The sequence below is a fragment of the Vulpes lagopus genome, chromosome 8 (assembly GCF_018345385.1).
Source record: "Vulpes lagopus strain Blue_001 chromosome 8, ASM1834538v1, whole genome shotgun sequence".
In the NCBI taxonomy this organism is placed as follows: domain Eukaryota; kingdom Metazoa; phylum Chordata; class Mammalia; order Carnivora; family Canidae; genus Vulpes; species Vulpes lagopus.
Genome location: NC_054831.1, coordinates 100,422,518 through 100,436,780, shown reverse-complemented (window position 1 = coordinate 100,436,780; position 14,263 = coordinate 100,422,518). Strand labels below are relative to the sequence as shown.

The following is a 14,263-nucleotide window of genomic DNA, read 5'->3' as shown; positions in this document are numbered from 1 at the left end:
AGCATCTAAATAATCATGAAACATACAAAAAATTAATTAATTAGGTTATATAAATATAAAGTAAAAAGTAATGATAAAATTTTAAGTGGTCCATAACAATTGATCAGAAACATTCCTGAATAACCCCATAGTATATAGATTAAAAATCTGTACTTTGATCTTCAAATAAAATCAAAATTGAATTGCCTCTAAAAATAAACCTGTCTTCTTCCTTCTCCTCTTCAATAAAAGTATAGTTTTAGCTCATCTTTTTCTTCCTGGGCTGCCAAGCAATGTTCAACAAAGAGATGCCAATGTTTGTCAGCAGAATCTGACAAAAATGAGTTTTTTGGTATACAACTTTTGTAATTCTACACAAAGAGAAAGAAAGAAAACCTAAAGAAAAAAAATACTTAGAAAAAATAATCAGAAGTGTCAATAGAGCCAATTGCAGGTCAAAGACTTAGAGCATACATTTAAAAAGAATACCTGTAAAATATTTATGTATGTCTGACTTTCCTTTGCATCAGAAATAAAGAATTCTTATGACTTTCTTTTTAACAGAACAGGTGCAAACTTGAGTGCAACAGTATAGTAACTCTCAGTTAATTGGCTTTGAAAACTTTGCCTTAAAGCCTAAGAGCAGCATCAAATAAAAGGAGAAGTCCTCTTCTATACTTCTAATTAAGGAACTAGGAATCTTGAATACTGTGTAAACTTTTCCTTCATATCTATATTAAGTTTTCCTTCTGATGTGTCCCAAATATGTTTCCTTCATCTATTAGTTCAGTTTAAGATTGATGGGTAATTATGGTGAAAAAAAAAAAAGAAAAAGAAAGAAAACCTTAAGTATTTAAAAGAGAACTGATAGCAAATTTGTCTTTGCAATTTACTACCTAACAAGTTTATGTAATAATCTACACTATTCCATTTATAAATGACATACTTCTAAAGTTATTTTAATGAATCGGTCCTTCAAATTGTGTTGGCCTCTTTAAAAAGTTGGTTATTTCTACATTGTTTCTATGGAAACACTGTATGTCCTTGTTATATATTTTACTTTCAAAAATGATACAACACAAGCATAATGTGCACTTAAAAGTACAATAATTCCATTACAACATAACAATTTTAAAATTGTCTTTTAAAAGTGATTATTAGAAAAAATACAATGCAATCTTTAGGCTAATACTAATACCTGACTGAAAGAAAACAGCTCTCATAGTACCAGATATGACAGGTAAATGCCTTACATTTTCACAGATGTCCTTTTAATTTCTTCACTATTTCTAAGATACTTAACATTTTTTAAAAAGATTTTGTTTTTAAGTAAACTTTATACTCAATATGGGACTCAAATTCACAACCCCAGGATCCAGAGTCACACACTCTACCAACTGAGCCAGGATGGCACCTCAAGATACCTAACATTTTTAACATCACTAATAATGGTCAATTCATAGTATTAGTGAACTAACAGAATGTGTTCAAACAAACGAGTGTTTTCAGAGTTGACTTTTATGGACATAATAATAATACCTAATATGTATTACAGCTTATAAAGGACGTATACACTGTAGCTTTGACTCAAACTCAGAGTGGAGTTGCTCCAAAATGGAGCAGAGAGAAGAAAACAAAATCCAGTTGTTTTTCAAGATTCAAAATAGACTTGGTTGAAATTAAGTATGAAAGACATAAAAAGGTCAAATCTTATAACTAAGTTTGCTTCTCTTTGATTTAGGATTTATCATACAAAAGTTACTTTCAGAGTTCGGTAAAAGATAACAGATGGAAATTTTAGTTTGAGTAATTAAAAGCACTTTCCTCATTATGATTTATTTCCCTTTGAAGAAATACAGTTATGTAGTTAGTTTTTAAGAAGAATTCCCTATAAAAGATCATTGTCTCAAGTTATACAATGAACTATTGTTTGAAACTGAAAGTCATTTTACATTTGATTCCTATATACACTATACTAGACATAAGATAGATCACTGTGATATTTTTAATAATACAAGCCACTTGTAAGAAGTGACTTGAGCTTAGAAAAAATAAAGATTTGCATTTACCTGTGTTTATTGTTCCCAAATTTTCTCTTTGGTCTTTAAAATATAAAATACTTGTAGGACTAGACAAAGTCTATCATTGCATTGACCATGGCTTTCCCCAGTTCGCCTTCTCCCACCATCCCCTTCTTTTAGGTCATTTTCAATGTTGCGAAGTAAGAGTACCCTATAATATAAGGGTTTAGCTGTACTAGGCATCATAGCAGAACACCTATGAATATCACAGCTCCAGAAAGCCTTAGTGTCTATAGCTCTCAATTGCACCTGGTGGCTTGGTTCGCATACAGCATACCCTTGAGAGGAGTCACTTCTCTAAGCAAACTCATGCTCTTGGTTGGTTCACATCTTCTAGAGAATATGTTGACTTTTTATTTGTCTATAATAATTATTTCTATATTTATCTTTTTACTTAAGCATATGGCTTCACTTATATGATACACTCAAAGTTGTTTTTGGAATTCTCCTGTGTATTTTCAGTATTAAGCTTTCTAACGTCATATAAAAAGTCTTACATACATATAAAAGTTTGGTGTGGTGATCTGGTTTTTTACTGTTTACTCCTGAATATTGTGGCTTGTATTTTCTCTAATGTTGGCCTTATAGCTGAAGGCAAGAAGTCTCTGCTAACCCTAAACATTTCCCCTAGTGCTGTTTTTCTCCCTGTTTCATCTAATTTCTATTGCCTTAGACATTATATTCTTTCCTAACATGATCAGGGCCTGCATACATGTTCACTCACTGAAAAACTTGGGTAAGCGCATTCCTATTGTATTAATGATTTGTGTGTCACAGGTCAAGTTTCACTTAACAAATAGTCTATCTAAATAGCATTTTTAACAGTCATAACATTATGTATCTTTACAAGGTATCATGCATAAAATGCATTCAGAAAAAAATTAAGCCTTTTTAAATAGCAAACATCATCATCCCAATTTCATAGGGCCCTCTAATACTACTATTCCCATTTTTTTTTACTTGAGGAAATAAGCTATACAACTTTTTAATGTTTCTTTTTAATGTTTCTTTGGTTCTAAGAAAGAAAGAGGTGCTGTATATAATTAGAAGAAAAGCTTTGGGGAGTGCCTAGGTGGCTTAGTCAGTTAAGCCTCTGACTTTGGCTGGGGTCATGATCTTGGGGTCTTGGGATGGAGCCCCAAGTCAGGCTCCCCATTCAGGGGGGAGTCTTCTTCTCCCCCTCTCTCTCCCTTTACCCCTCCCCATGCTTGTGCTCTCTCTCTCTCTCAATCTTTAAAAAAAGAAGAAGAAGTAAGATAGAAAATCTTCTGGGCACCTGGCTGGCTCAGTTGGTAAAGCATATGACTCTTGGTCTCATGGTCATAAGTCTGAATCTCACATTGGGTGTAGAAATTACAGTCATTAGGGGATCCCTGGGTGGGATTGGCAGTTGAGTACCTGCCTTCAGCCCAGGGCATGATCTTGGAGTCCTGGGATCAAGTCCCATGTCGGGCTCCCTGCACGGAGCCTGCTTCTCCCTCTGCCAGTGTCTCTGCCTCTTTCTCTCTGTGTCTCTCATGAATAAATAAAATCTTAAAAAAAAAATGAAAGAAAGAAAATACAGTCTTTAAAGAAAAATAAAAGGAAACCTTCTTTATTGGTAATAAACCCATCACCATGTGTAGAAGAAACTCAAGATTTTCTTGTACTCTCAAAATCATTTCTCTAAAAATTTCAAATAAAATATCAAAAACAAGCTCCTATAGATCATGGAGATTTCTTTTTAGTATAATGTGAATTAATTCTTTATAGGAAACTTGTCTCTCACAAACTCCTATTCCTAGCTATGTTCTGCCTCTTGACACGTCTACCCCCTATCATGTGTATGTCTATTGGTAAGAATTCAAGCGCCGAAACAAGACTACAAAACTAAAGGAATCTAACAAATGTCTATTTTCCAGACTTATTATCCTGTAGAATATGGGGGCATGGTGGACATAAAAGGGGGAAAAAAAACTAAGCAACTGAATTGTGGAGAAAGAAGAGAGGAGACAACTTTCATAGAATTTTGAATGTGAAAGAAACATTAGAAATGATCAATTTAATTGTCTCATTTTACCCAGGAGAGTGAAAACTTACCTGAGGCCATTTCCCTAAACTGCCTAGAACTTACAAAAAGGTATAATAACAAGATAAAGTGAAAAGGGATAGCATAGACCTTTGGTTATGAAAAGAGTGCTTAAGATCAATAAAGATGAGGGAAAGAGGGCAGCACGGGTGGCTCAGCGGTTTAGCACCACCTTCAGCTCAGGGCATGATCCTGGAGACCCATGATCGAGTCTCACGTCGGGCTCCCTGCCTGGAGCCTGCTTCTCCTTGTGCCTGTGTCTGTGCCTCTCTCTCTCTGTGTCTCTCATGAATAAATAAATAAAATCTTAAAAAAAAAAAAAAAAGATCAGGGAAAGAGAAACGAGAAAATAAAACAAAACAAAATAGACTGTAAAACTAAGATTATTAGACCTGAAAATGTATTATTTTATTATTTTATAAATATATTATTTTACTAATATAATTATATTAGTACTTGCCTTGCCCCCCCCCCTTTTAATGTAATCTTACTGAAGTCAAGACTATCTCACTTAGACATAGTAGGAATTAGGTGAGTTAAGTTAGACACTTTCCAAAGAAGAGATTCCTGTTAATGTCTAATGAGTGGTAGAAATTCCCTCCAGGGAGGGGTGCCTGTGTGCCTCAGTCAGTTAGGTGTCTGACTCTTGGTTTTGTCTTGGGTCATGATCTCTGGGTGGTGAGATTGAGCCCCGTGTGGGGCTCTGCTTGAGGTTCTCTCTCTGTCTCTCCCCTGTCCATGCCACTGTCTCTCTCTCACTCTCTCTCAAATAAATAAAATCTTTAAAAAAGAAAGAAATGCCAGGATGAGCACTGGGTGTTATACCATATGTTGGCAAATTGAATTTAAAGAAAATATTTTAAAAATTAAAAGTGTCATAAAAAAGAAAAAATAAATTAAAAAGAAAGAAATGAAATTCCCTCTAAGAATAGTATGATATCAAATAAATGCAATATGTGTATGCCCCACCCTACTTTACTGTCACTAAACACAGTTGCTGAAAAATACACTATTTTAGAACTGTACTTTTTGTGTGTGTGTATATATAATCCTGTGTTTCCTTGGAACATCTAGTTTTGCTTAGGATGGAAGGGAAGACACTGGGAGAGACAGAGAAAGGAAGCCTTAAAAGATATAAACTAGCAGGAGGCAATTCAGGAGAAGACAGCATGTGAGTGGAGCTGATTTGGTACACTGGGTGCCAGTGGTTTGATCCAAGGCAGATGGACTTTACTCTGCCCTGCAGATGCTTGTGTCTGGCCAATAATCACATAGCACAATAGCCAGATTCCATCAGTGAGAAGCCCAGCAGAGAGACATTTTTTTCCCCTGGCACTTGTTGCTGTTTGGATGCTATCTATAGTGAAGATTTAGATTAAATTAATATTGCTGGCCATATGCTCTATATATTACAGTTGTATAGAGTGTTGTCTTGGTTGCTAGCTACTTTAGATGCTGTGGTTAAGCAAATTGTTGCCTTAGCCACCAACCACATTTGTAGTATAAGCTCTGACTTTCTGACTTTTTTCTCCCCCCTTCCTCTTCAGAAGACTGTTTCTTGAGCAGATATAGATATGATGTGCTGTGCCACTAGGTTAAATTACCTAGATGTTGGCTAGCCTGTCAATCCCAAGGATACATTTATACCTCTCTTCTCATTATTGACTAACTCACATACTCACATATGGTTGTAGACTGCTCACTTACCAACTGAATGGTCTAATACTGGAATCCTGAGTCTTAAGAGTAGATTTGAAAAGACCTAGAAGGTCTTTCTCCTGACTTTATCCTCCCCCTTGTATGTCCTGATTTAACAGATATCACTCTTTCAAGTGAACATCAGGTGGTAATTTTTGTGCACTGAGTGCCCTCTCTCTGCTTTTAAAATGATCAACTGTTCTGTGAAAGGCAATATATTGCCAAATACTGTTACAAATGAATTTGTACAATTACTTAATTCTCTGAAAGGAGAGAGAAGTGGGATATGAGAACACTGAACAGCCTTTAAGGGGAATAAAGAAGAGACTGAAAAGGAGAAGAAACTGAGAGGCACTATGATCTCTGGAGCCTTTGCTCAAGATTGGCCCTAGGCATGTAGCTGCTGAGGATGGCCCTCTGCATGTAGCAGAGGATCCAACGGTCTTCAGTTGAACCATCACCATCTCCTGTTGTAAGCGCAGTAGATGAAGGATTCCATCTGGACTAATTTGCAGCTCACTGGACCTCTTAATAATTTTCCTGGGGTATGTGCTCTTTCAAAATGTTAAAGCCATTTCCTAAAATACAGCTAGAGCAATGATTCAAAGTTGAGTACTCCTTCCTCTCACTGGACAAGAGAACCTTTGGTAGGAAAACAGATCAGCTATAACTTTCTTTAAATTATTTTATTCTATTTATTTTTTAAAAGATTTTATTTATTCATGAGAGACACAGAGAGAGAGGGAGAGACACAAGCAGAGAGAGAAGCAGGCTCTATGCAGGGAGCCCGATATGGGACTCGATCCCAGGACCCCGGGATCATGACCTGAGCTGAAGGCAGACACCAACTGCTGAGCCAGCCAGGCATTCCAGCTATAACTTTTTTTAAGGCTGGCTTTCTTTTCTTTTCTTTTCTTTTCTTTTCTTTTCTTTTCTTTTCTTTCTTTTCTTCTTTCTTTCTTTCTTTCTTTCTTTCTTTCTTTCTGAAAGAGAACGAGGAAACACGAGCAGGGAGAGAGGCAGAGATAGAGGGAAAGGGGAAGCAGATTCTGAAGCAAGGGATGCTAGATCTCATGAGCCTGAGGTCATGACCGGAGCCAAAACCAAGAGCTGTCACTCAACCGACTGAGTCACCCAGGCTCCCTGATCATCTGTAACTTTTAACTATTGGCTGAAAATTAAATATTGAATATAAGATCTGATAAATTTAAACTTAAAGACTAAAATTAAGGGTTATGTTTCCATATTAAGAACCATCCTATTTGATTTTTTGATAAGCAGATTAAAAATCTCTAAACAGGTTCCATTTTAGAGAGTTTTAAGTAAATATGTATTTGTAATGACATCTTGGTACTTAAATTTTGTAATATGAAATCATTAATTTTTTTAACCGTGGAAAAGAAATTATATTAAATTTAAAAAAACAGGTATAGGATTTGCATGCCAATAACTTTAGACATTTAAGAATAAAATATAATTAGTACAGTTTTTTTGTTTGTTTTTTTAAGATTTTATTTATTCATAAGAGACAGAGAGATAAGCAGAGGCATAGACAGAGGGAGAAGCAGGCTGCATGCAGGGAGGCTGATGTGGGACTCGATCCCGGGACTCTGGGATCACACCCTGAGCTAAAGGCAGATGCTCAACCGCTGAGCCACCCAGACATCCCAAGTACAGTTTTAAATTTGAACAATTAAATTCTGCAGAACATCTGCATATCTCCGGGGGACATGGACGCTAAGTCACTAGAATTTTGGTTTTGATTAGGCATCTTTGACTGGCCATGTGGACATTTTATGTTTTTGGTTATAAACTGTAAGTCTTTAGATTTGAAAGCATAGTGATTTTTTGTAACTGGATATAATTATTCCCAACAGGCTTTGAATCAACTTCTTAGCAATGTTTTACAGATTACTTTACAAGATTTATTTTGTTTTACGGATTACTTTAAAAGAAGCTATATATAAAAGGCTTAATCATATAAAAAGATTCTAAATTCAATCATTTTTCTTTTTGACTTAGTTTAGATTATTTCTACTTGATCTGTATTTTCTACTTTCTAAAGCTAAAAGTCGTATTTTCCTTAGTCCCAAAGTATGTTTCAAAATCCATCCTAATTTAGGTGCATTAGTTTAGAGTTATCCTGTTGCTACTGATTTAAAAAGAAAAGGAAAATCTGTGAATCTGCCAAGTGTGGGGGTAAAAGTTGGAAGGGGATTTTTATGCTGTTGGAGGAAGACAGTTCAGCATTGTCTGAAGATTTGGAATAGATTACTGGTATAGTCAGTTTTTGAGTGTGAAATACCATACTGTCTAATAGAACATTTTAGAAGAAAATTAATAAAAGATGAATGCAAGGAAAAATGAATCTTCATGAAATATAGAGTATTTTCAGCTGTTTATTTGAAGACTTTAATTTTTACTTCGTAAAGAATAGTTTTCTAAAGAAGTGACCCCAAAATTTCCTAATTCCTAGTTTTTAAGAAGTCTGGAAGGCTTGACAAATTTAAGTCAATTTGTAATCCTTAGCACTTAGTTCAGTATCTCTTAAGAAATATGGTTCCTTATACTTAGTAACTATTCTCTATTGAATGAATGAATGAATGAATGGATGAATGAATGAATGACTTGTCAACCACATTTCAGTGGCATGTTCAGCTTGTGTACTATGTAATTTTAAACAAATTCCTGGAGCCCACCAAAAAGCAAAATAGCCTTAAAAATAAAGATCCAGAACAAAGATACGAGATTGTGGATATTTTTTATTTTGTTCTTTGTGATTTTGCTTACTTTCCAAATTTTCAACAATAAATGTTATGTAGTTAAGTTTTTCAAGATACATACATGGTTAGAATTTATCTTAAGATCAAATACAAATCTCACCTCTAATAACTAATATCTCACCTGTGATTCAAATTGCAGAGGCCTCACTTTTACATTAAAGACTACTTTTAAAAACTAATGTGATTATAACAAAACAACATTTCCAGGGTTAATTTAGAGGAAGTAGAATTTTCTCTTAACTTGTAGAAACTGAACTGATGTTTCTGACACCAATGCAAAGTAACATCAGTTCTATGTTGTAGTGCTGAAAATGTTTATTCTTTCCTGAGAAACAGCCAAAATATTAAATTGAATGACAACACTCTCATTGCAAATGTAATCAGATTTTTTTTATTATTAAGTATAATTATCAAAATCAGGTAAAGTTGTTTAAGTCCTCCATGTAAATGGGTGATTTGAGATTCCCTCTCCAAGTATAATCATATTTGAATGACTTTTAAGAAATGACCATGGTAACTTACAAAAATAATCCCCTGCTCTTCCCAATAGGAACAACATATTGAATTGGGAGGATGAATACTCTGAGCCACTATGGCAAATGGTAGTTGAATCCTCTGACTAATGGTAGAGATTTTTTTGTCTAGGTGGGTCACATAGACTTAGTTATCTGCCCACTGGAATGACACAGTGGGGAGATAGCTGATGAATATTGTAGAACATCTGTGGATGGATCACAGCTATGCCTAAAGTGAATCATTCTTCCCTCAAAAATCTAACGCTTAATAGTTAAAAAAATTCCAAACTGTTGTCACATAAACTGAGATTTGACCTATTCTAGGGATTAGAAGGGAATGAATACAACACATATTCTAAGATATTTTGCCAGTAAACTGTTGCCTATGTGTTAGACCCCTGAATTTAGGAAAACCTAAAAATTTGTTGAAAGAAATTAGTAAGAGTCTTGGGTCACTGCCAATAATAAAATATACCTTCTTCAGCTGCTTGCCACCATCATGGAGGCTACAAGACTTAATTTTCCCAATCAAGGTCATAGATTTCCCTACCTTGCTTAGCTAAAGGTATGTATCGCATGATGTTGAGGCATCCGCACATACAGAATTTCCATGACTCTTATAAGCACCCTGGCGGAAGCATTTGGTGTATGGCTTTTAACGTGACAGTTTCTTTCACTGAAAGGTCCTATTGCACATTGATTTCCCTAATTTGAGATTAAAGTCTTTTCTTTGGGGTGCTATTAAAAGCAGCTGGGAAGAAAAAAAAAGCAAAACCATGGGTTTGTGTGGGGCTAGCTAGGTGTGAAGCTATGGTTTCCTGGATACTGCTAATGCTGTTTTTATAACTCTTTACGGGTAATTTAACTTACCTGGTTATAGGGATGGGGTTGGGGAGAAAGAGGATAGTTTACGTTCTTATATCCAATTTCAAAAGTAACCTGCTACCTCTATATAATCTGAAACTTATATCATTGTTTTTAGTTTTACCTTTTTCTCTGATATCTTGGTATACCTAGCTTTGCTTTGCTTCTTTAGATTTTTTGACACTAAAGAAAAAATGAGACTGCTTAAAGCCTACTCACCAGGGATGTTTACAAATAAGAGTATGTTTGTGTGTGTCTTTGTATTTTGTGCAATGTGAGCAAGTTGTGGTGGATATCTTTGCCAATAAATAATAAACATACATGTAGAATTTTACAAATTTTATATTGGGAATATTTTTAGCTGTGGCAAACAGGTCACATAGACTAATTTTTAAGATTGAGATAATAATTTTCTAAGCCATTATTTCAAGGAATATATATATATATAACTGTTTGACAATGGTGTAATCAACAGGGGGCCAACTCTGTTAAAGCAAACAGACTAATGCAGTCTAAAAGAGGCCTACTGCAATCTTCAAATTCTAGTCTTTGTGGGCTTTTAGAGAAATAAATCTACAAATGGAAGAACAAAAATGAAATGTGTGAATGTGATGTGTTGCTAATAAAGACATTTAAACTGATGGATTTGTCCTACAAAATATCAAAAAGTGAATTTGTCCCTACTGTTTTTATTTTTAAACAGATATACAATCACTGTTTTGCATTGAAATGTATTTTCATACATTTTATCTGACAATATTTTAGGAAAATGAAGTTTGGTTTTGTTTTTTGTTTTTGTTTTTGTTTTTTAAGGTAAGCATGAAGAAGAATTTACAAATGGGAATACTAATTGCTTAAAATTACCAATAGTTTCTTTTCTGAACTTAAAAACAGTTATGTTTCTAAATATGAGAACAATAATTTTGCCTAAAATTGCAGTATAATGACCAGGACTTCTCTCCTTTTTAGAGAAGCAGTCAAGTGTTTCTGGAACAGATAAAACAGCAGCGATCCATGAGGTTGATTCCCCAGAGGAAAGCTATGCATACCTAACTTAGTGGAAAGTAAACTACTCTTCAGTTAACAATGTCCTCCTTTTCTCAAGGTGTCCAAAGACAGGAGGTGGTCTGTAAAAGATTGGATGACAACTCTATTGTCCAGAACAATTACTGTGACCCTGACAGTAAGCCACCTGAAAATCAAAGAGCCTGCAACACTGAGCCCTGCCCACCTGAGTAAGTAAGAGTAAGAGTGAGAATTGTTTTCTTTCAGTGCAAAGAGAAAAACATGAGCTATTCATATTTCAAACCATATTCATATCTTATGAAAAGAGGATAAAGCATATATGAGGGTATAATTTTGATGTCCCTTTCACTGAGCAAAGATTCCTATTTATCTATAGGTTTCAGGTAATGAAATCCTTTAAAACAGGAACTTCGATAGACTGATCCTGGCACAGTGCTGGAAATTATCATATTTCATCAATTCTAAAGCATATACCTTCTCACATTTTAGCATCTTGGAAGTTGAGATTCATCTTGCAATTCATAGTGTGTTACTTTCAGTAATAATCAACATTGTTTTTATCTTTTTAAATGGTATATAAAATAATGGTATCTTTTTTTTAAATGGTGTCTAAGTTCAAATTAACACAGTATATCGATGTGGAGTCCTATCTTTTCCAGATATTTATCCTAAAAGCCTAAAGACTCATAATATGTTTTAGAAATATTCTGTAATGGGATATCAGTGCTTTAATTTGCTGACCCAGTTTTAAGTTGTGTCATCCTAAATCATCCTATCTTCTGGGTTTGGGGCACAGGCACAGAGGTGGACTTCAGCCTCATTCTGCCAATTAATGTAGCAGTTACAGCTCACTGTAAAGGGAGGCACAAGCTAACAGCCCATCCATCTTAATGATGACTTTTGAAAAATTTAAATTTACCAATATGGACCTGCTTTCAGTGAGTCACACTTTATAATCTGTAAGAACAGAAAGGTTTCTGGACAGGGACGCCTGGATGGCTCAAGTGGTTGACCATCTGCCCTTGGCTCAGGTCATGATCCTGGAGACCCAGGATCCAGTCCCGTGTTGGGCTCCCCACATGGAGCCTGCTTCTCCCTCTGCCTGTGTCTCTGCTTTTCTCTTGTCTCTCATGAATAAATAAATAAACTCTAAAAAAAAAAAAAAAAGGAAAGGTTTCTGGACTGAACAAAAGGCATGATTAGGGGAGCCTGGCAGACTCAGTTAGTAGAGCATGCAACTCTTGATCTCAGGGTCATGAGTTCAAGCCCCATGTTGAGTATAAAGATTACTTAAAAAAAAAATTTTTTTTAAAAGGCAATGATTACATGAGAAAAGACAAAGATGCTGAAGACAGAGATACTGAGTTGATCATAAAAATATTGATCTTTGTAGGGATTTTTACCTGTTTGACAATGGCATGATAGAACATGTGCAAATGGCATTTCATCCTTGTTTGAGATATCAGGGTAACCATTATCCTCCTGGCTAGCTAATTATCCCAACTTGAAATTGATAAGGAAAATATCAAATGAATTTATATATTTCAAGCTCCTTAGAACTGGAGAGGAAAGCTCTACAATGCAGTAACGACAGAGAAGTCACAATAAGGGATTCAGGTCCCTAATGTGGTTAAAGCAAGATGCATTCCTTAATCTGTTTCAGTACAGTAATGCCTTAGGAACTTTCATTTTCCAAAGTCAGTGTCTGCCCAAATATTTGAATCTTAAAGGAAGATATTTACTGCTAGTCTTTTGAAACAGTGGCAATCACTACCAAACAAGGAGTGCAAGGAATCTAGAGTGAAAGAAATTTTTATTCTAGGACTTTTATTTTTTTTAGGTTTTATTTATTTATTTGTGAGAGAGAAGGCGAGAGAAAGAGAGAGAGAGAGCACGCACAAGTGGGGGTGGGGTAGAGGGAAAATGAGACAAGCAGACTCCCTCTGAGCAGGGAGCTCAATGCGGGGCTCAATCCCAGGACCCCAGGATCATGACCTGAGCCAAAGGCAGACGCTTAACTGACTGAGCCACCCAGGTGCCCTATTCTAAGACTTAAATTTTCATGTTTCTTCTTTTCAAAATGTGATCATGATATAAATAATTTCTTAAAATGCAGACATGCATTTAAGAAAAAGTATAGAAATATGGCCTATGATCTATAGAAATATGACCTATGATGTATATTACAAAAACACTTGATTTTTAAGAAATTTTTCTCCTTTCTGCCAATTATTTTTATAAATTTAACTCAAAAGAAGTGAGAAAACTGCTAAAAAATCATGGGCTAAATTTTGTTCCTTCCCATGTTTCCAATAAGTTTCAACATTATTTTCATGTAATTGTACATCTCAACCTATCAAGTTAATTTCTTGACACTCAGGATTTTAAGTATTATGTTTGGCGTGTGATCAGCCATTTAAGACCTCTGAGTGGTCCTGGTCACACCTGTTCTATTTTGGCTTCAACTTTTTTTATTTGTTTCACCTTAAATGCTATTCAAAAGTCCTTTGAGATTTCAGTGGCTCATCATCCCATCCCATGTATTATGGGCCTGGATATTACATTGGAGTTGTTTTGTATATTTATGTGTATGTATTATGTATATACTATATATAGTTTAAGGATAATTGACATTTGAATGAATATATAATTAAAATTAAGTTTCCTATCTCCTTTCCTTTTGTAACTGAAATAAAAAGTTATTTATCAACTTTTTTTAAGTTTGGAAGTATGAGGATGGAATTTGAAAAAGAGAGATAAAGAAAATATGAAAAAGAAAACTTAGGCTGACTTTTCTTTTTCATAAAGAGCTAAAGATAGATATTTAAAATATTTCTATTTATTAGTCCATTTTTTTCTTAATTCCTTTTTAATTTCTTTTTTATTCCTTTGAATTCAAACTATGAAAAAGAAAATATCACTCGTTTTGTATCATAAAATTCGCAGTAGACATTGGTATTCTAGAGATAAAAATCATTGAAAGACTACTGAATTCAATAATACTTCAAATGACTGTAGAAGAAAGGAAAGGAGATAGGTTTTTTTCAGATGATATGATAATCATACTTGGTTTTTGTAATACATATTTAAGCATAAAGTTTTAAAAACACAGATATGTAAAAATAAAATAAAAAGACCTTTAATACTCAAAATACCACTGTTAATATTTTGAAGTGTATATCTCCAGTCTTTTTTCTATGTTTACATAGACATGTATATATAACAAAATGGCATTATACTATTATCTGA

At 34.5% G+C, this 14,263-nt stretch overlaps 1 protein-coding gene across 1 annotated transcript in view; it reads left to right on the top strand.

Moving 5' to 3' along the window:
* Window positions 1–14,263, top strand: part of ADAMTS6 (ADAM metallopeptidase with thrombospondin type 1 motif 6) — a 278,857-nt gene that overhangs the window by 231,801 nt on the left and 32,793 nt on the right. Inside the window, exon 20 of the mRNA XM_041767368.1 lies at window positions 11,094–11,223. Coding sequence (XP_041623302.1) covers window positions 11,094–11,223 — 130 coding nt within the window. The remainder of the gene's footprint in view (window positions 1–11,093; window positions 11,224–14,263) is intronic.